The sequence below is a fragment of the Miscanthus floridulus genome, chromosome 18 (assembly GCF_019320115.1).
Source record: "Miscanthus floridulus cultivar M001 chromosome 18, ASM1932011v1, whole genome shotgun sequence".
NCBI lineage: Eukaryota > Viridiplantae > Streptophyta > Magnoliopsida > Poales > Poaceae > Miscanthus > Miscanthus floridulus.
In genome coordinates, this window is record NC_089597.1 from 30,659,385 (window position 1) to 30,686,922 (window position 27,538).

General features: G+C 43.7%; 2 protein-coding genes and 2 pseudogenes across 5 annotated transcripts; 1 reads left to right on the forward strand and 3 right to left on the reverse strand.

Moving 5' to 3' along the window:
* Positions 1–9,697: 9,697 nt before the first annotated feature.
* Positions 9,698–10,839, reverse strand: LOC136523596 (uncharacterized; annotated as a pseudogene).
* A 354-nt stretch (positions 10,840–11,193) lies between these two features.
* LOC136520654 (nuclear pore complex protein NUP98A-like) lies at positions 11,194–16,909 on the forward strand. 4 transcript variants are annotated; one of them, XM_066514251.1, is made up of 11 exons: positions 11,194–11,647; positions 12,124–12,468; positions 12,821–13,336; positions 13,577–13,792; positions 14,070–14,605; positions 14,705–14,774; positions 14,875–14,938; positions 15,310–15,448; positions 15,616–15,729; positions 15,874–16,051; positions 16,144–16,909. In XM_066514251.1, the coding sequence occupies exons 1-11, from the start codon at positions 11,629–11,631 to the stop codon at positions 16,746–16,748; spliced, it is 2,802 nt and encodes a 933-aa protein (XP_066370348.1). In that variant the 5' UTR covers positions 11,194–11,628; the 3' UTR covers positions 16,749–16,909. The 4 variants fall into 4 exon arrangements, with proteins under 4 accessions (XP_066370348.1, XP_066370349.1, XP_066370350.1 ...); XM_066514252.1 differs by having other exon boundaries at positions 14,878–14,938; XM_066514253.1 differs by having other exon boundaries at positions 11,195–11,647; positions 14,717–14,774.
* A 277-nt stretch (positions 16,910–17,186) lies between these two features.
* Positions 17,187–20,606, reverse strand: LOC136521540 (UDP-galactose/UDP-glucose transporter 7-like). The gene is made up of 7 exons (XM_066515284.1): positions 20,428–20,606; positions 19,366–19,471; positions 19,026–19,271; positions 18,474–18,584; positions 18,197–18,355; positions 17,795–17,938; positions 17,187–17,669 (listed from the first exon to the last, which is right to left on the reverse strand). Exons 1-7 carry the CDS (start codon positions 20,463–20,465, stop codon positions 17,502–17,504), a joined length of 972 nt encoding a protein of 323 aa, XP_066371381.1. The 5' UTR covers positions 20,466–20,606; the 3' UTR covers positions 17,187–17,501.
* Positions 20,607–21,233: 627 nt separating this feature from the next.
* Positions 21,234–24,901, reverse strand: LOC136521678 (glutamate receptor 2.8-like; annotated as a pseudogene).
* Between the last annotated feature and the right edge of the window lie 2,637 nt (positions 24,902–27,538).

Here is a 27,538-nt window from a genome sequence, read left to right on the forward strand (position 1 = left end):
AATATACATTTGAATCCAAGATCACACAATTGAGCTACGGATAGCAAATTGAAGTTTAAGCTCTCTACTAGCAACACATTAGATATGCTCATGTTATTGGATATTGCAATCTTACGAAGCCCTTTGACCTTGTCTTTGCCATTATCACCAAATGTGATACTATCATAACCATCATTGCCATTGGTATTGATTGAGTTGAACATTCTTGCATCACCGGTCATGTGTTGAGTGCACCCACTATCAAGAACCCAATGCCTTCCTCTGGCTTTGTAATTGACCTATAAAAGAAGAACAATTCTTTTTAGGTATCTAAACTTGCTTGGGTCCTTGAAGGTTAGTGACCAAGCTCTTTGACACCCAAATGGCTTTCTTCTTTGAGCTCATCCATGGTGTACCAATAAACTTAGCCATTACACCATTTGCACCCTTGGTAAGCACGTAGAAAGAATTAATCTTAATTGAGGATACATTAGCATTTTTTGCTCTTGTTCTTGCATTCATGCTCTTTATGACCAACTTGCTTGCAACTAGTGCAAAACCGACCATTGTTCTTCACAAAACTAGTCTTGTGAGAAGCGAATGCCGCCTTGCCTTTCTTGGAGGTATAGCCCAATCCCTCTTTGTAGAGAGAAGCTCTTTGGCTACTCAAGCATATAAGCAAAGCGATACTCACCACCATAGGCCTTAGCCAAGGTGTGAGTGAGCTCATTGACCTCCTTCTTGAGGGTCTCATTCTCAACCATTAATGAAGCATCATAAGTGAAACCATCACTACTAGATGAGGTGGAAGTAGAAGTGCTACAAGAAGGGTTAGTGAGAGCAACAATGATAGGCTTATATAATGATTCATCAATTAAGTCACGAGTTAAGCCTACATTACATGTCTCAACATACTTTTTCTTATTTTGCTCATCAAGCAAAGAGGAATGAGCTTTTTCAAGCTTCTTGTGAGCCTTGCCAAGCTTCTCATGGGCTTCCTCTAGCCTCTCATGAGATGCATTGAGCTCATCAAAGGCTTGCTTAAGGGCTTTTAGTTCCTTACACAAGCTTTTGCATTCCCTTCTTTTAATGTCGAAGTGTTCTGTAGCATCAACTAGCATGTCAAGTAATTCATCCTTAGTTGGTTCATCATCATCACTATCACTTTTATTTTCATTATCATGTTCCTCATCACTTCCATCATCATAAGTTTGTACCTTAGTGGCCTTAGCCATGAAGCATGATGGAGTGTCGAAGAGAGAATGCTTCTCATTGATAGCAATGCTTGCAAGTGCCTTCTTCTTGGTGGTCTTGTCATCATCACTTGAGGAAGCATCACTATCTGTAACACCCTAAAATTAGCTACTTTCTAAAAAGAGTAAAATGATTTCTGTTAATTGTTTTGTGCTCATAAAAACATAGGTAAAAGAAAATTTTCTTTAAATTAAAATCCAACATAAGGGTAGCAACATGTTTGCGCATACATGCTGTTGCATTGATACTTTTGTGATGAGTGGTTTGGAAAATAAATTCAAATCTCAATCTTTAAAATATTGCTTTCAAGTGGTGGTTTAAAAAGAATTTGAAAACTTGCAAAAACAAAAGTTAGATAAGATGCTTTGTTTTCAAAATTCAAAGGCTTGGAAAAGGTTTTAAGACGCGTTAGAACGATGTCTCTCTTTCCGGGAATCATTCTGATCTTTTTCGGGATTAAATTCCTATTTCTTGGAGCTGTCTTTTTCCTCGATCAATCCAAAAGTCTTTTCCGGGAGCTAAACCACTTTGGTTGTGTTCCTTATTTTTCCATCTATCCCTAGGAAATTTTCTAGTATTTTTCGGAGCTCAGAGATATTTTTCGGAGCCTAAATAGTAATTTCTGATTTTCTGTAATTATTTTAATTCCGAAAATCAATTATTTCCTAAAATATCTCGGATTTTCAAAATCTCCAAACCCTGCGTATATATATATATGCCGGCGTAGCCCTCGACGCGTTGATTCTGAAAGTATAGCCCGTTTTTTGAGCCGCCACTCGTAGCCCCGCAGATCGGACGCTGAAGTTCTCCACAGCTAGGTTTCCGGCGAACTCTTCGGTGAGCTTTCCGGCCAAACCGTCGCGTTCCGATGAAAACCACCACCACCACAAGGTAGATCTCATCGTCCTCTACACCGTAGTGTATTCTTTTTATCGAATCTATCACCGTTTGACCGTTTCCTATTTGTTTCTTTGTTTCCGGTGAAGTTTTCCGGTGAGGAACACCATGGCCAGCCCTGTTCGAGTTCTCCGGCCATCCACCATCGCAGCCTGGGCCGAGCGCCCTACGCCCCACGACTCCCGTGCCACCGCCCATCGCGCGCATGTGCGCCTGCTCACAGTCGAGCAGGGCCGCCGCCGGCCTTCAGGCCGTGCAGGAGCGCCTTGCGCCGCCGCCTTGGCGCATGCCGAGCGGGCCCAGCCCATCCCGCGCTGCCGTGGACCTACGCTGCCCCTGTCCCAGTGCTGCGCCGCTGGCTGGCCAGCAAGCCCTAGCCGAGCCCCCTCCCCGCCCAGTGCGTGAGCAGTAGCAGGCCATCTTCATGGCCAGAACCACGTTCGTGAAGATGAATGAAGCCCAAGGTAGAAGATGAGAGTAATTACGATTTTGCCATCCGCTGTTAATTCCCGCCGTTTAATCGTTTTAGCTCCGTTTCAGTTCGTTCCAGTTGCGTTAGTTTCGTGTCATCGAGATCTATGCAGTAGAGTTATTAGTTTATATGTCACATGTTTATGAATTTATTTTATTAAAATATTAATTGTGTATATAATTAATTAATCGCTAATTAATTAAAGTCGATTTAGGTTTTTAATTTCGATTCGATTGCACGAGTTTCATCACAGTGTGTGATACATGTTAGCAGCGATGTTTAACGTATCTCACATATTGGAAATTTATAAGTTAAATATTAATTTGATTAAGTATTATTCAATAACTTTTTCATTAAAAGCAATTTAAGTTCTAATTCTGTTTTGCACCGTTTAAGTTGCGTTTGGTTCGTGATGACGTGAACTTATATGTTAGGGGCAATGTTTTTCATGTCACATGTTTTTCCATATATAGATAAATATTAAATTGATTAGTATATTTGCACACTAGTTTGGAATTAAAAGAAATATAGGTGCTTAACTTTGATAATTTATACCTAAAAGTTAATATGATTAATTGTTAACTTAAAAGTGTTTCTAGAATATAATTTGATTATTTGAACAAGATACATATGTGATAAGTACGAGTAGATGCTGTCATATGCTTAATTCCTTTGCGAAGGTAAAGTTTAATTTGTTTAATAAATTATGTGATAATATTTATAAATAATACATGATTAGCTTTAACTCGACTTTTAAAACTAAATATGTTGTGATTAATCTAAATCAATATTGCTCGTATAGTTTTTCTTAGCTAACCTAAAATAAGCTCGTAGTTGTTTCTTTTATAATATAATATAAATCTTTTGATAGTGGTTTTCTTTTAACCATAGCTCCTTTCTTAGTGTCTCTTGTGTTTTCATAACCGTAGCATCGAGCCGTTCTTGTCGCGTTACTTTTGTTTCGGCGTGTTCTACGCAGTGGCGTTAGTGGTTCTCATGTTACTCAAATGTGTTTTGACAGTTAAAAAGTTAATTGTATTAATACTATCACTTGCATCGTTTTCGGAATATAAAGTCAATATAGGTTTTATACTACGCTCTTTCTTAAGCAATGAATCAAGTTGATTAATGAGAATATTTACATGTGTTTCTACAGTTAAAATAAGTTAAATGGATAGGTTTTATTTTTCGTTGCTTCGATAGTCGCTTTTTCATTGAATCGCATATAGCGTGTCTTTTGCGTTTGTGTGTTCGTAGCGATACGCCGTTTTGCTTATTTTATTGGTTGATGTACTATTCTCATATATTCTTATTTGTATGCCATGTATGGATATTTGTGTGGTGATATATGGTTCAGTCAATCGGTGAGGTTTACGTGGTGATTAAGAAACTGTTCTCTGAAGACTAGAAGCTGAGAATTGGAAGCAGAAGATTGAAAGTTGAATACTAAAGGCTTTTGAGCGTATTGCTTTGGGGGAAAAGCAAGTTAAGGCAAGCATAGCATGGGACCATCCTTGTTACCTATTCACCTTTAATCACTTAATTCATATTGCATGTGTCTACCTTGTTGCCAATAAGGATGTCCTAGATATTTGATATCTTGTACCTTGATACCTTTGGGTTATTGCATGGGGTAGTTCTTGCTAGTGCTTAATCAAAACCATGATCTTATAACTTGACTAATGATATATGCAATAAACATTAAAACATGACTTTTTAGTAACATGGAAACAAGGGCTGGAGTGTTTAGCTACTTTCTAAATGCTTCAGATTCCTCTCCCTAAGGACTTATCTGTAAGCGATCATCCGGGACTTACAGTACAATTGTGAGGGCTATATGGCTCTGGCTTTAGCTCAGTATGAGGACCTTTTCTAGCTTGTTAGTGGTTACCTTTATGGCGCATAAGGGTATGTTTCCTTTTCTGCTAGGATGTGTGTACCGTGTTGCGTGCCCACGCGTGCCACTCCTAGAGAAGGGCCACATACGCCTAGCGGCCCTAACTTGTTGGACGAACCTTTGAAAGGCTTCATAGTGAACCCTGCCGACCTTCCTTGGTAGTGGGTCAAGAGGCTGATCACCTCGGGTGAAAGGGTAAATCACGACTCACAGTGAAAGTGTACAACCTCTGCAGAGTGTAAAACTGTTATAACAGTCGTGCTAACGGACACGAGCGGCCTTAGACCCTTATGGAATAGAGATGGTCACTAATGGATAATGGTACTAATGATTAATTGTTTATGCTATACATTATTCATGTTTACCTGATCATGTGTTTATGGGCTTATGGATAAAACTTGTTGCCAACCAACTGCTAAAATTATGCTAAACAAAGGCTAATCGCAGTTAAACCAGTGTCAGCCTTTTGAGCCTCATGAACCCCATGATATAATTATTAAGTACGACATGTACTTACGCTTGCTTTACTTTTCTATACTTGGATAAAAATCCTGGATGGGTACCAGATTGCCAGTCTGGAGGAGTTAAGCTTGTGGTCAACTAGTCAGTCGTCCCTGTGGATTTAGAGTCTTCGCCTGAAGATCGGAGTTGTCTTTCCGCTGTCTTTACTCTAAGGTTATATTTCTTTTACTAATACGTTATGTAATAAGTATTGTCTCTTGATATTACCCTTATTTGTGGCTATATGTGAGATTTGACTTTCTGGGCTCACATATAGTGTGTATCTGGTTTTGTCTTTAAAACCGGGTGTGACACTATCCCAAGTGACCATATATGAACCACCCTTCTTCTTCTTCTTGAAGGTCATCTTGTCCTTCTTCTCTTTCTTTTCCTTCTTGTTCTTCTTATCATCATCATTGTCACTATTGTATGGGTATTGAGCAACAAGATGATCTTTGCTTCCGCAATTGAAGCATCTTCTTGACTCTTCTTTGTTCTTGGATGAAGACTTCTTTCTTCTAGCATGGTAGCCCTTCTTCATCATGAACTTGCCAAATCTCTTGACAAAGAGAGCCATCTTCTCATTATCCATCTCATCAAAGCTCAAGTCTTCATCTTCACTTGATGATTCTTGCTTTGCTTTGCCCTTGGATGATGTGGCCTTGAATGACACACTCTTCTTCTTGTCATCCTTCTTCTCCCTCTTTTCTTCCTTCTCATCATCATCTCTATAAGCATCATTGGTCATGATATCTCCCAAGATTTGGTTTGGTGTCATTGTGTCCAAACCGGTCCTCACTAGTAATGTGACCAACATGCCAAATCTTATGGGTAAGCATTTCAAGAACTTATGAGAGAAGTCCTTGTCCTCCACCTTCTCACCAAGTGCTTTGAGATCATTAACAAGCACTTCCATCGGATGGAACATGTCTAGCATACTCTCATCTTCCTTCATCTTGAAGCTAACAAATTTCTCCTTGAGAATGTATGCTTTTGCACCCTTCATTGCCTTGGTACCCTCGAATGATTCTTCCAACTTCTTCCAAGCGTCATGAGCCATCTTAATGTTCTTCATTTGCTCAAATGTTCTCTTATCAATTGCATCATGAATGGCACTTAGAGTAATGTCATTGTTTTGGAGAAGCACTTCTTCAGCCGCGGTGGGATTCTCTGGATCAGCAATCTCAATTTTGGTTTCTACCACTTTCCACACCCTTCTATTGATTGACTTGATATGTGTGGTTATCTTCGACTTTCAATATGAATAATTTGTGCCATTAAATTGGGGTGGTTTCTTGGTGTTGTTGATTTGAGCCATTTTGACATCGAAGGTTGTTAAGCCTCAAATTACGGTGACCATGGCTCCGATACCAATTGAAAGGTCCTAATGGCTAGAGGGGGATGAATAGCCTATTAAAAATTTCTACAACAACACTTAGCAAGCCAGTTAGACAAATATGAGGCGAAGCGAGTGTTGCACTAGCATACTAAAAATGCAAGCCACCTACCACAATTCTAGTTTCTATAGTCTCTATCCACACAATGACTAGTGTGCTCTCAAAGGCTAACTAAAGAGCCACACAAACCAAACTAACAAGCTCTCACGACTAGCTACACTAAAGAGCTTGACAACTAGTTTGCGGTAATGTAAAGAGAGAGAGAGAGAGAGAGAGAGAGAGAGAGAGAGAGAGAGCAAGATGGTTATACCGCCGAGTCGAGGAATAAACCAATCAATCACAAGAATGAATACCAATGAAGACCGATCACCTTAGAATCAAATGATGACACAATGATTTTTTACCGAGGTTCACTTGCTTACCGGCAAGCTAGTCCTCGTTATGGCGATTCACTCACTTGGAGGTTCATACGCTAATTGGTATCACACGCCAAACCCTCAATAGGGTGCCGCACAACCAACATAAGATGAGGATCACACAAGCCATGAGCAATTTATTAGAGTACCTTTTGGCTCTCCGCAGGGAAAAGGTCAAGAACCCCTCACAATCACCGCGATCAGAGCCGGAGACAATCACCAACCTCCGTTCGATGATCCTCACTGCTCCAAGCCATCTAGGTGGCGACAACCACCAAGAGTAACAAGTGAATCCCGTAGCGAAACACGAACACCAAGTGCTGCTAGATGCAAACACTCAAGCAATACACTTGGATTCACTCCCAATCTCACAAAGATGATGAATCAATGATGGAGATGAGTGGGATGGCTTTGGCTAAGCTCACAAGGTTGTTATGTCAATGCAAATGGCCAAGAGAGTAAGCTAGAGCCGGCCAAACGATATTTATAGACACCCCCAAATAATAGAGCCGTTGGCTCAATTATTAGGCTGACTGTGGGACGACCAGACGCGTAGGTTGTGTGCATTGGACGCGTCCGGTGTGGTGACCGGACGCGTCCGATGTGGTGACCCGACGTGTCCGGTCGCTGCCTGACCGCCATGTGTCCCTTTCAAATTATTTAGCCAGTTACGCCCAACGGCTAATACTACGTGATCGGACGCGCTGTTAGAAAACGACCGGACACGGGAGACGCAGCGTCCGGTCGAGTCCAGAGAGCTCCCAGAGCTGTTTTGGGCTGACCGGACGCAGGAGACGCAGCGCTCGGTCGAGTCTAGAGAGCTCCTAGAGCCGCTCTGGGCCGACCGGATGCGTTCGGTCACACCGGACCGGACGCTCCCAGCGTCCAATCAATTATTGTGCTGAAAACCCGAGACTTGCTGGTTCACACCGTCCGGTCGCTCTCTGCAATTCTGCTTCGGGCTAAATCACTTTGACCTGAAGCTGAACAGTAACTCGTCAGCATCCGGTCACTCTACTAAGCCAGAGTCCGGTCACTTTCACTTAGTCGCTCACCTCGGGTCTAAATATTCGAAGCGTCCGGTCCATATTCCGGACGTGTCCGGTGTGGCACTCTGTGACCAACGCGACTAACTCCTTTTCAACTCTATCTTCTTTACCCTTGCTCAAATGTGCCAACCACCAAGTGTATCACCTTGTGCACATGTGTTAGCATATTTTTCACAAATGTTTTCAAGGGTGTTAGAACTCCACTAGATCCTAAATGCATTTACAATGAGTTAGAGCATCTGGTGGCACTTTGATAACCGCATTTCGATACGAGTTTCACCCCTCTTAATAGTACGACTATCGATCCTAAATGTGATCACACTCGCTAAGTGTCTCGATCACTAAACCGAAAAGCTTCTATCAATTTTACCTTTGCCTTGAGTTTTTTGTTTTTCTCTTACTTCTTTTCCAAGTCCAAGCACTTGATCATCACCATGGCATCACTATTATCAAGTCATGATCTTCATTTGCTTCACCACTTGGAGTAGTGCTACCTATCTTATAATCACTTTGATAAACTAGGTTAGCACTTAGGGTTTCATCAATTCACCAAAACCAAACTAGAGCTTTCAGGCAACGAGGGCGGCCGGGGGAGCGATGGATGGGGAGGGGCGCAGTAGATGGCGCGGCCGGTGGCACGGACGGCGAGGGGAGGAGGCGCTGGCGAGGGAGGTGGCGCGGCCGGCAGCGGGAGAGGGCGGTGGCGCACGCGCCGACTGTGGAACACAGTGATAGAATGAGAGGGAGCGAGCGGGAAAGGAAGGAACCCGGATGTTTTCATTTAATACCTCGGCGCCGAGATCTGTGGCGCCGCGTAAGCGCCAGATCATCTTCCACGCAAATGAGGACCACGCACCTCGGCGTCATGAGTCGTGGCGCCGACAAGTGTTACCTCGGCGCCGTGAATCTGGGTCCAAAGTTGAGTTTACGTCGCCTAAGGGTCTAAACGTGATTTTTTTTAAAAAGGGGCTATATTGAAAAAATATTGGGGAGTTGGAGCGCAGCCAATGGCTTTAGCAACGGTGCGTAGAGTATCTTTCATGCCGATACTCTTGGTCAACGAGCACAACACACTGGATAAAAATCTTCTAGGACTGTTGTAGGAGTATAATAACTGGTTGAACGTTCTCGTTGGACTTTCGACGGAATCAGCAACCAACAAGCCAAGCCATGGTAAGCAGAACAGGACAGGACCGATCCTAATTTAAAAGATTCCGGGCAGAGAAATGCATCAAAGATAAATAAAGAAAGATCACCATCCAATAGAAAATAAAATCGGCGACAAATGAGCTTGCATCCTTCGGTGATTCAGCGCAGTTCAGGCTCGCTTCTACAATCTACTCCCTGAACAGACCAGTACTTGCGAAAGGAAGGTGCTTTGCCAGATTGTCTGTTTCAACACCTTTGCATGATGGGTCATATTGTTCGAATCCGAAAAGAAAAAGAAAAAAAAAATCCTTCAATCAAACTAAACTTTAATTAACGCACCGTAACATCTTCAGTACGGACCAAGTAGTGACATGCTGCCAAGCTTCTTCCCACTAGTCTAGACCCCCAACGGCCCAGCAGCCAGCACTTCCCTCGACCACGCCCCCGGGCGGCCGAGTCGTGCGCCATCGATTCCCCGAAGGCCGAAGAGGTTTTTACCTGTATGCCATTAAAAAAGTTTATAATTACACATAATTTATTAAAAAAGTTGGGCTTCCATGAGTGCCACCGTTCTGAACTCTTTGCCCTCCAAGCCATTCCATCCGTATTCTGTTCGTTTTTCATCGTTTGGGAGTCCTAACAAGTGGGTCAGGTCAGTCAAAACGTCCATAATACCCTTCTCATCCCTATCCTCTCTCTCTCAAACTCGATCTCTCTTCTCGTGCGTGCGGCTGGGGCGGAGCTCCCCCACGCCCGCGGCGGCCGGCCGGGGCCGAGCTCGCCCGCGCGCGCCCGGGGTTGACGGTGGAGTTCGTGTTGGCGAGCTTCTGCGGCGACGGGGTGAGCTGCTGCTGTTGCGGCGGCGGCGTATCTTCCTCCCAGTGTCGCGGACTCATGCGACGAGGGTTCGTCTCGATGTGGAGGTTGGGCCGCGGCCGCTTCCTGCTCCCACTCCGCGGCGGAGGCAGCGATCGCGACGCCGAGAAGACGAACGACGGCGTTCCGAGGCCCACGGGGGGGGGAGCGTCGTCTCCTTGTCCACCGCGGAAGATGGAGAGCCTAGTTTCGCGCACGCTGGCCCCGACGAAGGGAAGAATTCGAACCTGACGCTTCCGGTGGCGCCCGTGTGCGTCGTCTTCGTGGAGTGGAGGGACGCGGCTGTGCCGCTGCTGGTGGGCATCAAGGACGCCTCGCAGCCGCTGGCAGTGGATCCCATGGGCGTCAGCGGCTGCTTCGGCAAAGCCAAGAACGTGAGGCTGCTGGTGTTGGAGCCCCTGGAGGTGGGCGTCAGTGGCCCCTCCGGCGAAGCCGCGAACACGAAGCCGCCCCTAGAGGTGGGACCCGTGGGCGTGTCGGGCCGTTCCGACGCGGCCAAGAACGCGAACATGTTCCCCGCGCTGCTGGCCGAGGAGCCCCCCCCCCCGCATCCCCGTCGCGTTCTCGGCGAACGCGAACATGTTCCCCGCGGAGGTCGGGTGGCGCGGACGGAGTCACAGCTCGAACGAGAACTCCGCGGCGCGCGACGACGTCGGTGTGGTGGGCGTGGGCGGGGGCGTCGGCGGAGGCGACGGTGTGTTCGGCGCGGGGTCGAAGGGGGGCAGCTCGAGCAGCATCCTCTTGCGCACGGAGGAGGCCGGGAGGAGGCAGCGGCGCAGGGCGCGGAGAAGGCGATAGCGTAGTGCGTGGGGTCGATGCGGAGCTCGGCGAGGTGCCGCGGCGCGGGCGGCGGAGTGAAGAAGAAGGGCTCCGGTGCCATGGCCATGGCGATCTGGGTTCTTGGGATTCTTGGATGGTCACCGGCCTGCTCGGGGGCGCTCGGGGATGGCCGGACTGGACAATTTCCGGCCACCGTCCAAGGGCATCATGGACAATTTCACTGGCCGGTCCCACCTGTAAGGGCTACCAAACGACGAAAAACAAACAGAACATAGACGGAATGACATGTAAGACAAAAAAGTTTAGAGCTGCACCTGTATGCGGTTAACTTTTTTAATGACTGTAATTACACACTTTTTTTAATGGCACACGTGTAAAAGCCTCAAGGGGGAAGGCGTTGGTCTGTCGGAAAACCTAGCCACCACTCGACACTCGTGACCGCCGCCCGCCACCTCGCCCCCGCCCGGCGTGCGTGGTCGAGAGAGAGAGCGATTGCCCGACACTGTGGCCTGCGGCGCTGCCTGTTCCACCTAGCCGCTCGGCACTCGTGGTCGCCGCCCCCGCCCGGCGTGCGAGGTCAAGAGAGAGCGACACTGCGGCCTGCGGCGCTGCCCAACACCGCCGCCGCTCTGCCCCGCCCGCGAGGAAGCCACGCTACTGTACCTGAATACGTACGCCACGCGGAAGAGCGTTGGATGTAAGCTACGCTGCTACACTGTTTCGTATAAAAGCCACGGCGCATCAGGGGCCAACCCTTCATTGAGACAAAACACAGAATCGCGTATCGCATCGCCAGGCAGATCCCCTTCTCCTCGCCGCGAGAGAGAGAGAGAGAGAGAGAGAGGCAAGGGTCGCAGACCCAGAACCAGACCACACCGCGCCGCCGCCGCCGCCGTCGCCTCCGGTGATCGAGTCGCGTAGACACTACCTTCACGCTAGAAGACAATAAGCATCGGCAGCCATGTTCGGCTCCACCAACCGTAAGCACTCACCCCCTAATCCCCTCCTATTCTCGTCGATTCCATCACATTGGATTCTATGACCTTGCTTTGAAATCCTCGATTCCGTTCTCGTATGTATGTATTGCTACTGTTGCGCTTCCTTCCCGTTCGATTGATTATTCAATTTCATATATTTCGATGGATTGTCCATATGCCTCCGCACACTAGGGTTTCGTCAATCAAATAGGCTACTTGCAGTCTCAACTTCAAGGATCCGTGGAACACCTAATCAAAAATAAAACAGAAGAATGCTTCAGTGCTCATCGTTTTCATTTATATTTGTATAATATATGATAGCTGGTACAATGAAATACCTGATTACGATTGTACAGTTCAAGTTTCCCTTGCTGCAAGCCCTTACATGTCTCCATAGAAAGTATACTTTTTTTTTTTTTTTTTTTTTTTTGCAATGTTGATTATCTTCTCACCTCTCGTGTATGCTATCTTCATTGCAGCATTCGGGCAGTCGTCCACCAGCCCATTTGGCCAGACCTCATTTGGAACTCCGCAGGGATTCGGCCAGTCTTCCATTGCTGCCAACAATCCCTTTGCCCCAAAACCGTTTGGCAGCCCAACGACAACTTTTGGGGCACAGACTGGAAGCTCGCTCTTTGCAACTACATCCACTGGTGCCTTTGGCCAGCAGCAATCCACTCCCACATTTGGCACAACATCTACTGGTGCCTTTGGCCAGCAGCAATCCACTCCCACATTTGGCACCCCATCCTCCTCTCCGTTTGGGAGCTCCACACCAGCCTTTGGCGCATCCCCCACTCCTGCCTTTGGTGCCACACCCTCTGGTATGTATTATGCATTCTCTATTGCTTTCCTCTCTTGCTGGTTCACCATGCTGATCATACCAGGTTGTCAGAGGAAGCCACTTTCTAGATTGTCTAGTTAATGATGCCTGTTTTATGCGTAATTGTTCTTTTTTGTTAGGAAACAATTATCTTCTTACAAATTGGAAACAGCATGAGCCATTGGCAGTTTTGCCCATATCTCACAAGTTTTATTTATCTTTGCATTTCTCTGCATGCTACATTTGTTGTAAGTAGCTACTCATGTGGAATCATGCCAGTTTTTACTAGGTTGGCCTAACAAGATCTGCTGTATTATGTGTGATGTCATATCTCTGCTCTGCACATGTTATAGGATCTTTGTTCGGACAGAAGCCAAGTTTTGGGGGTTTTGGGTCATCTCATAGCCAGTCAGGTCCTTTTGGTAGCACGTTCCAGCAAACACAACCAACATTTGGCAGCAGCACTTTTGGTTCATCAACTACGCCGGCGTTTGGTACCACGACTACGCCTGCATTTGGCACAACTACGCCAGCCTTTGGCACCACAACTACACCTGCCTTCAGTGCATCGACTACCCCAGCATTTGGTTCAACATCAACATCTTTATTTGGTGCTTCTAGCACACCAGCATTTGGTTCTACAGCCTTTGGTACATCTTCTACTGGTTTTGGAACTTCAGGGACTACAGCATTTGGTGTAAGTAGTACTACTCCAGGTTTTGGATCTTCAAACACACCTTCATTTGGCACATCAGCTAGCGCATTCAGTTTTGGTTCTTCACCATCTTTTGGACAAACACCAGTTTCCTCTGGTAGCACTCCCTTTGGAACAACTCCGTCACCTTTCGGTGCACCAGCTCCTGCATTTGGTAGGTTTTCCCATTGGATGTTCACATTATTTTTAGCTACTTATGATATAATGCTCAGTGAATTATTGTCTGAGACTCTGAGTACATATGATGTAGCAGTTGATATTTACTGATTCTTTTGTTCTTTCTAACTCCAGCAGGCCTATTTTATTGCAAATCTCCCTTTTAAACTGTTTTTACACTAGCGAGGTCATCTTTTTTTACCTGTTTCACCAATTATTTGTTCTCTTTGAGTTTCAGGCTCACAGACAGCAGCGCCAGCTTTTGGACAACCACAATTTGCTAATCAGGCTGGAGGAACCAGAATAAAACCTTATTCTCAAACACCAGATGTTGACAGTGCTACTAGTGGTACTCAGCCTGCTGCAAAACTTGATTCCATATCAGCAATGCCTGAATACAAAGACAAGAGTCATGAAGAATTGAGGTGGGAAGACTACCAGCGTGGAGACAAGGGTGAGGAAAATTATTTGGGGATGAAGGGTTTTGCTTGATTTGCAAACACTCTTTAAACCACATCTTTAATTCCATTTATTATTTTGTCCTGCTTGTTTGTATGAACTGGAGTAACCATTATCTTATACCCTGGCTTATCTTGGACCCTGAATAGAATTGACAAATAACTGTCATTCCCTTTATTAATTGTTTATTATATCATTGCTAGGTTTCTTTTGGTACATGTACTTTTTTTCTTGTGAAACATGTGCATCATTCTTAATATTTGGACTTGCAGGTGGACCAAACACTTCTGGAACTCCAGCAGTGGCACCTAGCTTTCCATCATCAATGCCACAGAATGCTTTTGTTTCGACAAGCAATCCCAATCCATTTAACCAGCCTGCGACAAACCCATTTTCAACAAACAATCTATTTGCTCCTAAGCCTGCTTCAACTATTACTTCACCATTCAGCACCTCATCATTTAACAATGTATCAGTTACAAGTTCGAGCCCATTCACATCATCCAGTAGTACCACAATGTTTGGGCAAACAGGTGTTTCTACATTTCCAGCAAATAATTCGCCATCATTATTTGGAAATACCAATCCTGCTCCTTCTACATCGTCATTATTTGGCACATCAATGACGAATAATTCAAGTCCATTCGGCACTGGCTCATCGTTGGCTAACACTCGGTCAGCCCCACTATTTTCATCAGCATTTGCTCAACAGACATCAAGTACACCGGCTTTCTCCTCTGGGAGCCTATTTGGGTCAACTAATCCTGGTGGTCTGTTTAGCAGTAGCGGTCCTTCACTTTTTCCAACAGTAAGCATCCTTTGTCTTTGTCCTTATATTTTATTACTAGATTCTTGTTATCATTTCTTATTTGTTAGTACTTAATTTATTTTGCTTCTAATGATTCAGTCAACATTTCAGCCATCTCCCCCTGGTCAAACTTCTAACATATTCTCCTTCCAACCTGCAATTCAACCAGGTCAGTATTTTATATTTAAACCTCTCTTCTTTTTACAATTTATCTTCAAAGACTAATTTGGGCTTAACTTATGTTCAAATGCATGCCTGCATGGATACAGCAGCTTCTACAGGTGGATTCCCTGGTTTTTCCAACACTACGAATCAGGCCTTGATGGGACAGCCGTATGATCTTCTGCTACTTTTCAAATGCACATGATTATTCCTTTCCTATTTAGTAATTTCCTTTCGATGGATTAAAACACTGATTAGTTATAACAAGGTTAAGGAAAAATAATATTATGATCAGTCTAATGTGGAGAATGGTGTAGGCAAAGAAGGGGAAAAAACTTGATGGTTCATGGGGACTAGCTTATATTTAATGCCGTGAGACTGCCGATTGTTATTTTATATCTGTAGTCTAAGAGCATGGTTTTGGCATAACATAATTCACAAATGAGTTTTGGCAACACATATTATTCCTCTCTTTTTTTTCTTTTGCCTAAGGTAATACATTATTTAGTTTAACATGGTGTATCCTGTTGCATTTTACACAGAACTCCTAGCCAGTCCAGTATGGTCATGCAGCCTGCTCCTGTTTCAAATCCATTTGGGACGCTTCCAGCAATGCCTCAGATGTCCATTGGGAATGGTGGATCTTCACCTTCAGTTCAATATGGAATATCAAGTTTGCCAGTTAGTTTTGTTTCTCCTTAGCATTTCTAATTGTTTATGTAGCAGGTGGACAGTAGAGATAGGAGCAAGATGGTGGTTGTTGATTAGGAAGGTGTGCTAAGGGTGCCATAAGCAGGCGCCACATGTGAAAGGGGTTTGCTTGATTGTAACTTCTTACTGTCTTGCAGGTTGCTGAGAAGCCTCTTCCAAGTAGATCATTGTCCATGGCGGTTCCTAGGCATTTGTCACAGAGAAGGATAAAACTGCTCCCAAGAAAATATAATCCAATATCTGATAGCAAGGTAATGAATGACCTGACCTGTAAGAATAGAATAATTTTGTGTGCAAAGTTTTGTTTTATGTTTTGTTCATGGAGCTTTTCGAGGCCATTGAGAAAGCATTGAATGATTGAACACGTTGCTCAGTTGCTTCTATTGTTCCTATAGGTTCCATTCTTTGCTGATGATGAAGAATCTCCAGCAACACCGAAGGCGGATGCTTTTTTCATCCCTAGAGAGAACCCAAGGAATCTGGTAATTCGTCCAATTGAGCAGTGGCCTTCGCGGAGAGAAACTGACCGGCAATCGACTTTGAAGAATGCCACTGATTTGAACAAATATGAAGGTAAATCTTTCCATCACAGTACTGGAATTTTCATATAAATATTGTCCCCAGATAGGGCAAATGTCAGTTACTGATCTCATTAAGTTGTGCAGATGTTTCCACTGAAAGTGAGCGTGGTAAGTCTGCCATGTCACCAAGCATCAGGCCTCCTGCAGTGGAAAATGGCAATCAGCATGAGGCCAGGGCCATGGTTCAGCATGGGAATGGAAATGTTACTTCAGTCGAGAGGTTGTTGCCTAAGCTTCCACGTGCATATTACTTCACAGAGCCTAGTATAGAGGAGATTGCGGCCAAAGAACGTGCGGAGGCAGGCTACTGTGGCCGGGTGAGGGACTTTGTCGTGGGGCGACATGGCTACGGTAGCATCAAGTTTCTGGGGGAGACGGACTTGAGGTGCCTGGATCTGGAGTCAATCGTGGAGTTCAACAACCGGGAGGTGATTGTGTACAAGGACGACAACAAGAAGCCCCCTGTGGGTGAGGGGCTGAACAAGGCCGCGGAGGTGACTCTACTGAACATCAAGTGCGTAAACAAGAAGACCGGGGAGCAGTACTACGAGGGGGCAAGGGTGGAGAGGTACAGGGAGATGCTGGTGAAGAAGGCGGAGGAGCAGGGCGCAGAGTTTGTGTCCTTCGATGCTGCCAAGGGAGAGTGGAAGTTCAGGGTGAAGCACTTCAGCGCCTATGGGCTTTGGTGATATCCTAAGTAATCCTGATGCCGGAGGAGTGAGGGATGGACGATGGAATGCCTTGTAGTTAAAGTAACGTTTTTTTTTTTGGTTTGCTTTGATGGAGCAGTACGCTTTACACTCTTGTCAAATGTCATGCTGGGGTTCTGTTGTTCTCCTTTTGTGCAAAAGATTTTGAGTTGCTGTAAAATGCTTGCAAATCGAGCTGTGCTGCTGAAAACCGCAGCAGCAGCAGAATCCGCCATAAAAGTAAGGCGTGCTACTTGTCAACTAGGATTGCCCATGCGCTGGTATAGGAGTTGAAAAAATTTCAACGAAATAATGTTAGTATACATGGACTAAACTCTGATGCGAATCAAACTAAAAGGATATTATGTTTTGGTTACGAAGCATATAACTTAGACAACTTTGTCAATGAAACTTTAGATGCAAGAACATCAAATATGATTATCTAAATAAATGATAACAGTATAGTATTTCAATTTTGACAATCACCGCATCCAGCTAGCCCCATGGATTTCTCTCTTTAAATAAATGAATTCTATGGGGGACAAAAGTGCTGCATTGCACATTGGAGTGGCCAAATTGACTGACTTCACTCCCATATAGTACTGATCGTCGCTATAAGATGCTCGTTACTTCCCTTAATTGTACCAGCCTAGTTGCTACTGGTGGAATAGAGTTCAGATGTATTTAAACATGCAATCAGTTATTAACTGATCAAAGAATTTAGTATAACTACAAGAACTAGTTAATCTGACGCTACTTGTGGGCATGTGACTCTACATCATGTTGAATCTTCCGTGGTGTTTTCTTTTTCTGCTTATACTTCGCATAAGAATACCATACACCGCCAAATGTGTTGATCACCAGTCCAGTAACATTCAGAGCGTGCACTTCGACACCTCCCAACAGAACAAAACCGAGGGTCTGAAAAGCCAATGGGGGAAAACATGATATAAGATTTACTTATTAGTTCTAGAACTTCAGAGCTCAGTTGCATCAAGGGTTCCAATGAAAGGTCAAACTGGTCATACATAAATAGGCAAACTTACTGTAGACCCGACGCCCTTGAGAACTCCTACTATTGTTGTAGTCAGAGCAGAATTCACAATTGTGCACCAGAACATAGTGAAATTGAGAACGATTCCCATCACCAATGAGATAATGAGAATAACACTGAATGTCAGAGAGGCTGCCTGCAGTTCAAGTGTCACCAGACAATGCAAGTTAGGAATGGAGACATACAACAAATAACTGACGTAGAAACTTTAAGAGTACTATTATGTTAATGAATAGCAGCGAAGTGTGAAACCATTGGTTTCAGAAACTCTGGAGAACTAACTTTAATTGTCATTCTTGTTCTTGAGTTAAAGGGGTGAAACAAGGGAACTTACAGAGATTGCTAGCTTAAATGTGCTGGTTAAATTTTAATATACTGCATTCATATCACTGACCTTTGCAGATAATACTGTAAGAGAATGGGGGAATTCTCCTGTTGCTATAATGAGGAAAAACAGAAATGGAAGTGACAATATGCTGTTGTAAAACATCAAGTCCACTGAGGAAAGACCATCTTCAGCACCTGATTTCTCCACCAGAATCAAATACATAGTCTGCATAATGCATATACATTCAGCTGTCAGATACAAAGATACATAACCTTGCCTTAAAAAACTCTCAAAAGATATAGAATAAATTTCTAAGAACAAAACATAGTAGAAATCACACAACCTGGAAGAAGACTGATGTTAGAGCCATGCGGTATCCATATAGGTCAAAGGAAAAATCTCCAAGTGCTGCAATGAGGACACCAGTGGCGGTGCAGATAACTGAAAGAATGACCTAAAGTAATTTGAATTGATCAGGATGTGGCAAACAACAAGAAGAGCTGTTAATTCCCAAGGGAGAAACAGTGCATTTCCCTAATGTTTGAATTAAGTTGCAAATGATGAAATTTCAAAACAAGAATGTACAGCAGATCAAGAGTTTCAGTTACATTCAGTGCCTTTCAGAATATATACCTAAAGTGCTTGCAAAATTTTACTGGAAACATGGACGCCAGTAGCCAAGCAGTGATACTAACCAAGAATATTAAGATATTTTGGCAGGAACGTTGAAAAGAAGGATTTGTGGTACCCAGTAAGGCTACAATTCTCATAAACTTTGATTAAGCTTATCCACACTTAATGGAGACAGTGAGGGGAGTTCAGCTTAAGTAATAATTGTACCATATGTTAAAGGAAGTGCAAAATAGACTAAAGAAATGCACTTCAATAGTCAGACCTGTGTCGGTGGTTTCCCCTTTCCCCGCATGCACCCAGCTACCAACACAGCAAGGGGAGTGATCCTCTTGATTGCAATATACATTGGGATGTTAACCCCTTTCAAGCTTGCTAGAGCAAATCCCACATTTGCATTGTAGAAAATAGACACTGGAAGAAGCTTCTTTGCGGTTATCAAGCTGAAATCTTTTCTTTTAGACATCCCTAGAACTTGACCAAAATGTATCAGAAGTGCCGTCGCTATTTGCTGCAGAAAGTAGCAGAGAAATTGAACATAACAATCAGACTTAGTCGAACATAGAAAGATGCAATATTTTCTCGGCCGTGATGCTAAGCAATACCTGTAAAGTGAGGAGGGTCATGGAGTGAACATACTGCATAAGAACTGCTTTGTTCACGAAAACCATTGCCATAGATGCGACTCCATAGGAAAAGGCAGCAGCTAAGCTGCAAGAACATATGTACAGGGAAATGGTCAGAACTTCCAATGCACTGCAATCTGGCCTGAATCAGTAGCTCTACACAAAACTGTTTTTTTTTTCTTTTCTCCTGAAACATGTCTACTCTAGCATCAAACCATTACTACTTTCTAAACTGTTCATGATCCTAGTAACAAAGAAGATGGACATAGCCATTCTTGCTAAAGTTGAACTTGATACTAACCCCTAAGCGAAGTGAAATCTAGTAGGTTCGATTTACCTATGATGAAGCACAGAAGAGTGTGTCGTTTATTTTTTAATTTTTTGAAACAAGTGTGTAGTTTAATTATGCCACCACATCAAGCGGCCAGAGAGTCAGATAGTTGACTTGCATACATACAGTACCAATGAAGGAGTAGGACTTATGCGCTATTTATATTCCAAGTTGCGACGAAATTGCTAACGAATCAACCAGTTTCTTTCTTTCTTTCAGTAATAAAAGGACCTCTCATTATCTAAAAAAATAAAAATAAAAGAACCTCTAAAATCCAATGCCTCTACGCTGCGAACACAATAATCTGCAAAAGAAGCAGAGGATTAGGCTGCCGAACGCCCATGGAGATGGGCTTGCCTGAGGGCGGGGCACAACGAACCAAGTCCTTATCCACTCTGTGTTGTACTGTTGTGTGCCAATCTGACGAACCAAATGGCAGCAGACGGGGAAAAATTATACAGCACATAGAAACGCCTTCCCCGCACGATTCCACCATCCAAAAATCAAGCAAGCATTGAACTCCTCCAAAGCGTCGCGCGAAAACCGGCACGGCACCGCCGCGCGGTTGCCAGCACCCCCACCACATCCCTCCCGTCTCCAATCACGCGGCCAGCGAGGAGAGTAAAGCAAAGCAGGGCAAGGCCGCGGTCCGCGGAGACGTGCAGCAAGGGGGGGAAAAAAGGAAGAGCGGGAAGCTTGCTCATGCTCACCTGAGGATGGAGCTGGGCTCGCCGGCCTCCGCCCCCATCTCGCCCCTCGCGCTCCCGACAAGCCGGGCTGCGGTTGCGGGTGCTCCGTGTCTGTCCGGGCGCGCGCTACATGGACCGGCCGTGCCTGCCGACGCGTGCGGGGCGTGTGGGGTGGGGAGATCCGGAGCCGCTGGTTAACAAGCGGGCTCATAAGCTGACTTCGCTAGTAATAGTATTGGTTAATTATTAGTTAATTATATGATTAGCGGGCGGCGAGGAGGCAAAAGCACGCGCGAGGAGCGTGAGGACGAAGCGATGCGCGCTCTTTTTCGTGCCCAAGCTTTCCATGGAGACTGGAGACAACTGGAGAGAGTGGAGAACGCAGAACTGCAGATCGATCCATTCCTGCCGGTGGATGGCTTGACTTTCCTGGGACTTTGGGCATGCCCCACAAGGCACACGTACAATGGTCAATGGTGCGAGAGGGAGGGAATGGACCTGTTTAAAACGGTTCCTTCCTCCATGTGCTTCTGAGATGCAAAGAACCACAAATTGCTCTTTATTATAAAAAAATCGCTTCGATTACTCTTTTATATAAAAAAAATATAGCTCCTGATTTCTCTGGTTCTTTTATTAAAGCCCCAAACAGATCCTTATTCGGCCCACTTGACTTAGGTTTCAGCTAAGGATCTAATGGTGTAACAAGAATAGAAAAAAAAGCTCTTTTTTTGCCTCCTCATAATATCATGTCAAGAATTTTCTCATCTATAAAACCGGACGTTGGCCCCTCAATTTAAACCAATTATTTTTACATGGTAGCGGTTTATATGATTTTTTTGAATCAATAACAATTTAGCATTATACAAAATTAATGTACATCTCTGTATAAAGCACATATAATAGGTGCCAAAGACTACTGGTACGAAATAAAGCAAACCTAACTACTGCTATCTCCTAAACCGTTACATCTCCAACAACACTGAAAACATCGACATCTCAGAATCAAAGTAAAATACAACTTAACAAATGTACATCCCCAGGCACAGCGTCCCCGTCGTACGTAGTTGGTTAGTTGCTAGTAGCTACAGATGTTAGTGGAGTGGAAGACTGGAACGGGCGGCGTAGGATTGTTCCTACATCTCAGACAATGTTCATCTCGATCATCTTCAATGGTTGTGCAGGCGCAGAGCCATCGTGCACTGCATTAGCACTACACTCTCCAGCACTTGCACTGCTATTATGTCCACGTTCGTGGCTTATTGCTTCATTGAGGAGCCCCTCAGGGACAGAGCAATCACTCCCGTGGCCACCTTGGCGACCACCGTTTGTGGCTTCAGGATGGGGGTGATCAATAAGGACAGAAATGTTGTCCGTGGTGTTCTCAAGTGGATGATATTGTTGGTAGCCAGGGTTCGTGCTGCCGGTGGTTTGTACTGCATCAGCGTCTTCAGCTCCGGTCAATCTGGCGTAAGCCAACTTGGCGATGCTTATCAGCAGCATCAGAGAAGAAACAAGTCCACTAACGAGGAAGAGACCAGAGAAATTTCGCAGTGAGAGGTGTATAATCTGTCTTGGTTATGGTCAGCGATGCATCATCATCATCAGCTGTGCTTGTGCCCAGCCATTCTTTTTCGATTGTTGAGCTCTCTTCCCCTCCAGTGATGTCCAAAATTGCGCTGGAAAGATTATTCACCAGTTGACAATGACATGAATTGAATACCTAAATGTAAAAAGGAAAGACATATAACATTATTAATCAGGATAGCCATTATATTCCCACAGATACTGAAAACATGCAGTTTTCTCTTGAAGAGTCAATGAGCACGAGATTGAGCAGCTTACAAAACCAAAACCAGGGGTTCTGAATATTTGATCCTGAATTTCGAATTCGTCCTTGTATCTTGAGTCAGAGAGGAAAGCTTTTAGATAGGGGACCTCATCAACGATAGCTGACACACCACCGTTCTTGGATCCATTCCTCAAAGCTTTAGCATAATCATCTGCTGAAGAATAAGGAATTAACTTTCCTGCGGTGAGATTTCTATGCATCAAGAGGGAGTGCACAAATGACCCCTTCTGGTATCCAACAGAGTCGCCAGCCTTCAGAAGTTGGTTCAGATCCTTCACCGAAGGCTGGAGCCTATCTGCAGTTAACAAGGATGACAAACTTGCAGTGTAACTCTGTACCAGGACCAGCACTAGAAAACACCATGGATATCACCACAACAAATTGTGACAATGGGCTTCTAACAATTTGACCTGTGAATCGAATAAACATGATGATCATTTATGAAATTTTTTTGATAGTGGAACGAGGTTCCAGCTAATTATCTATGAACTGTGGTAAGAAACTAAACTAAAGAAAACAAAGTTAAGCCCAAAATGCTGACCGTGACAAAACGTCAGAGTGGAGAAAGCAAAGTAGGCAGCAGTGCTGAACTGTCCCATAGCTGATCCTTGGTACTCCGGATTTTTCGGTCTCTCAATCATCCAGATAACAAACCCAGTGAAGCAGAAGAATCCCACGGTTGCAAACCAAAGCTCCTTGCTTAGTGGGGTTAAAAATCTCCACTGGATTGGAGCCGATCGGTCACGGCACACAAGCAAAGCCACGCCCGACTGTGTGTATGGCATTGTGAAGTCCACAGTATTGATTCGGTCAGAGGTTATGGTCACATCACCTGCTGCTCCGTCCAGGTTCTGCTAATTTGTTATTATTCCAAGAAAATCAGAAGAGTTATAAGAAAAAGGAAGATTAGTGGAAACAAGTTATAATCTTATGAGTTAAGACATAGTATTAAAGTATGCAATGGAGCTATGCAGGAGTGATGCTAGCTCACCCCTGAAGATACGCTGCCTACTAGATCGTCATAAGAACCGTCGAAAACACAATACTCATAGCGTGGAGGGTCCCGTAGCTTCTTCTGGTCCTGTAGCTTCTTCATAGCAGCTTCAAAGACATCAATGCTGTAGCCAGTGATATTTTGTTTCTTGGTACTAGAACAAATATCAATACCATTGCAATATAAACAAGGATCGGAAACCTTCACAAAATTTTCAAAACCAGGTTTTAGTGGCACGCCAATCCTTAGTGGCTTCGTAGTATTGTCACCGCACACCTTCCCCAAGTTTCTTTCCACTAATAATTTTCTGGCATTTGTGCTCTTGGATTCTGGATTAAGTGAAGGTTCAGGGTCAAGTATCTTGTCACTCCCTTTAGATGTCATTACTGGATCTTCTTGCCAGAACACAGGTTCCAGTTCCATAGTCCCAGTGCCACTACTATTTTTGTCAAAGCCACCATGTATACCCAAATATGTTTCCTCCATCCAGATAGACATCAAGTTTCCAAACTGGGAAAACTTTACTGCTTTGACGACTGACTTCTGAGGAGTTACAATGGCTTGAACTTGGCCATTACTGATTAGATCCTCGGCTGCATAAAGCAATGCATCAAAGAATTATTCTAATGAATAAATACCTTTTGAGAAACGCTAAAAAAATACATGTGACAATTATTTCATAGAAAAAGAAATTTTGTGTCCCCATTAGTTTAGGATGTTCCTTTGTTAAGTGCAAAAGAATGAATAGGAATTGTTTTATTTCAAAAAAGGTTTTTCTTATTAAAAAAGAGGGAGGAAGAGGAACCGATAATAAGGGAGGAGGAAGAGGAAGTGAGAATAAGGAAGGAGACAGAGAAATTGTTAACCATAATAGAGGAAGCGAAAAAGCCCAAAAAGAGGACTAAATCTCTTGTTTACAAGTTCTTTTTTAATAGATAAGATAGGAATAACCATGTCGTAGTAACAGGTATATTTTAGATAAGATAAGAGTAAAATACATTCTCAGCACCAAATCGAGCACTACACAGGTTTATTAGAAACAAGCAGCAGCTGGGCATGTTTTGGGCAAATTTATGCTTCGTTTTGAAAGCCACTGCAAATCTACAATTCCAACACAGGTATTAAAAAAAAACTTCGAAAGCCACTGCAAATCTGCAGTGCCAAAAGGGGACATGGTCCAGTTTGTAAACCACCAAATTTCGGTAGCTGCTGTTTAACGGATTGTTCCCTGTTCATCTCTTCCATGGGAGATGCAGACTCTGCAGATAGTTCTTTCCTAGTGGTAATGAGCTTATCAATTTCACCACGAGCCTGCTTGTATTTCCCTGCTTAACACTTCAAGCTCCTCAACCAGAGCATGGTTATGTGCCAAAAACCTCCGGAGTTCAACTTCCTATAACTCGAGCTCATCCTCTAAGACAGCTGGGTGAGGGTCAGGAGCGCGCTCACCAGCTCCATGCGTAGGGAGGTTGGTCGCCGTCGACCTGCCACGCCTCTGCTCTTCCTGCACTCTCGCCCACGCCTGCGCTCGCCTCGCACGGCCCCGCCTGCGTCGAGCAGCACACACGCGGCCCGCACCATGCCTGCGCCCGCGCGCCGCGCCGCCGCTCCCGTCTTTCTGTTCGGGTGACTCACGGGAGGAGAGAGACAGGGTGGACCGGTGGAGGGTGGGAGGAAGAGATGGTAAGGGGCATCACTGTCATTTCCCGTCTGTCTTTTATGTTTTTTTAAAAAATCGTTTATTTCATCTTTATTTAGGTGACGGACATCCAAATCCGGAGAAAGGCTGCTTCGTTTCAAAAATCGCGAGGGTTCACAAAATAAAATAAAAGAAGCTGTAAAATCACGAGGGGCAAAAAAAAAAAACATCGGTCCCGTTCGTTTCTCTTATAATCCATCTTTTTTAGTTTATTTTTTCAATCGAAATAGTGTTTTTCTATCCCAATAAATCAGTTAGAATAATATTTTATCTTGTTTTTTCAGCGAAACGAACGGGGCATCATTCTCCCTTAAACCTATTTATTGCTTTAGACGGTCAAGGGCAAGATGATCTCTTGTCAGATTCCTTTATTTGGTCTGAAAATTACTTGAATTGCTTATGTCATTGGACAAAGAGAGTAGTATAATGAGATCTAAAGCAATATTAATGCTTCTTGTTTTTACAATGGAAAGAGAGAGTAGTACAATGGGCTCTAGAGCAATATTAATGCTTTTTGTTTTTACAATGGGACATAGAGAGTAGTACAATGGAGAAAGTAGTTCAGTTCTTATTATACTTAATTAATGCTTCTTATTTTTTATGTCACTAAGTTTAAAAGGAATATTAATATTTCCTGTTAGAAAAGACATAGGAGAGAGGAGGTTGAAGACAAATTAATGCTTGTCTCATAATAGTTGCTTGGTAGAGTAGTTAGCTGTTCTGGTTACTAGTCACTACTTGTTAGTAGCTAGGGCCTGGTTTAGATGGAAGAAAATTTCAATCCGATGAATAGTAGCACTTTCGTCTTATTTGGTAAATATTGTTCAATCGTGGACCAACTAAGTTCAAAAGATTCATCTCGTGATTTCCAACTAAACTGTGCAATTAGTTATTTTTTTACCTACATTTAATGCTCCATGCAAGCGGCTAAAAATTGATGTGATGGAGAGAGAGTGAAAAAACTTGGAATTTTGGGGTGATCTAAACAAGGCCTAGTTGCTAGTTACTCCTGTTGTGATCTAGATTAGGAATCTTTGCTACTATAATTATGTAGGGGCTTGTTTGGGTGAATTAGAACTAAAGCTTGTTGTTGCTATTAGGATAATTTGTTATACTAACCAACTTTGCTCTTGTCTTGTGCTTTTGTAGAAGAAAATTTATAGGCTATTCACCTTCTCTAGCCATCTAGATCATTTCACATATGGAGTACATGGTGAATGGTAACAAATACACCATGGGATACTATCTTGCTAATTGGTTCTACCCTTCTTGGGCAACTTTGTGAAGAGCTATAACAATCCACAAGAAAACAAGAAAATTCATTTCATAAAAGCCCAATAAGGATGAGAATGGATGTGGAGAGTTCATTTGGTATTCTACTAGCTTCATTTGCCATGGTGAGGCATCCTGCTAGAGGAATAAGGACACCATATGGTAAATGATGCCAACAATGTGCTATGGTCATGAGCAACTTGATTGTTGAGAATGAGCAAGATACACAAGGGGAAGATGAATATGATGGAGATGGCTACAAGGTCATGAGGGAGAAGGATTACCAATGGCGTGATCCACTTTGTACTAAGTGAGTTCTTAAAGCTACAAGAGGAGATTAAAGACATGCAAGCAAATGGTATGCTCCGAGAGGATCTTCTCGAGCATTTGTGGGCACTTCATATTGCTAACTTACATGATTACTAGTAGTTTGTACGCTCTTAGTTTTATGTCATGTGAAGGGCAATTTTATCTATAAATTTGAATATGTCGTGTTTGGAATCATTAATTTCAATATGGTTTAATTCTATGCATTACAAATAAGTTAGAATGAAATATTCGATGCATAATATATGAGAGAAAAAAAAGAATAGGGGCTTTAGATTTAGGCGGTGTTGCACTGCTGCTAGAGTTGAATGCTGAAAATAGGGCCCTAGAAGTAGGGGGAGCTCTTGCTCAAGAAGTAGGGGCCCTGATTTAGGGGGACTACTGTTGGAGATACTCTAAGACTCTAGTTATGTTTGATAGATTGAACTTATGTTCATCGATCGGGGATAAAAAAAAGGAGTATTTCTTAGATGCTTGCTAATGTATAGATAAGTCACATATCCCTTACCACAAGTGAAAGCTTGATAAAAAGGGTGGAATTTGTAGGGTAAGAAAAGAGGGTTGATTGGTTCTTCTCCTCCCCATCTTCCTCATACTTTTCTTCCCTTAAGCTTATAACGAGTTGAAAGGTCCTAATGGCTAGAGGGGGTGAATAGCCTATAAAAATTTCTATTACAACACTTAAGCAATGTGGTTAGTCAAATAAACGGTGAAGCGAGTGTAGCGCTAGCCTACTAAAAATGCAAGCCACCTATCATAATTCTAGTTGCTATAGTCTCTATCCACACAATGGCTATGTCACTACACTAAGTTAGTGAGCTCTTAAAGACTAACTAAAGAGCCTCACTAGCCACTAGTCCCGACGCAAGCTAGCTCTCAAAACTAATTACACTAAAGAGCTTAGCTACACACTAGGAATGTAATACAAGAAAGGATGGCGATGATTATACCGACGTGTCGAGGTATGAGCCAATCAATCAATCACAAGATA

Coding starts and splice junctions, on each gene's coding strand:
- LOC136520654 (XM_066514251.1), top strand. Junction 14,775..14,874: donor CCAACCTGCAATTCAACCAG/GTCAGTATTTTA, acceptor GCATGGATACAG/CAGCTTCTACAGGTGGATTC. Junction 15,730..15,873: donor ATCCAATATCTGATAGCAAG/GTAATGAATGAC, acceptor TTGTTCCTATAG/GTTCCATTCTTTGCTGATGA.
- LOC136521540 (XM_066515284.1), bottom strand. CDS start 20,465: ATGGGGGCGGAGGCCGGCGAGCCCAGCTCCATCCTCAG. Junction 17,939..18,196: donor TTACAGTATTATCTGCAAAG/GTCAGTGATATG, acceptor CTTGAACTGCAG/GCAGCCTCTCTGACATTCAG. Junction 17,670..17,794: donor TCAAGGGCGTCGGGTCTACA/GTAAGTTTGCCT, acceptor TTGGCTTTTCAG/ACCCTCGGTTTTGTTCTGTT.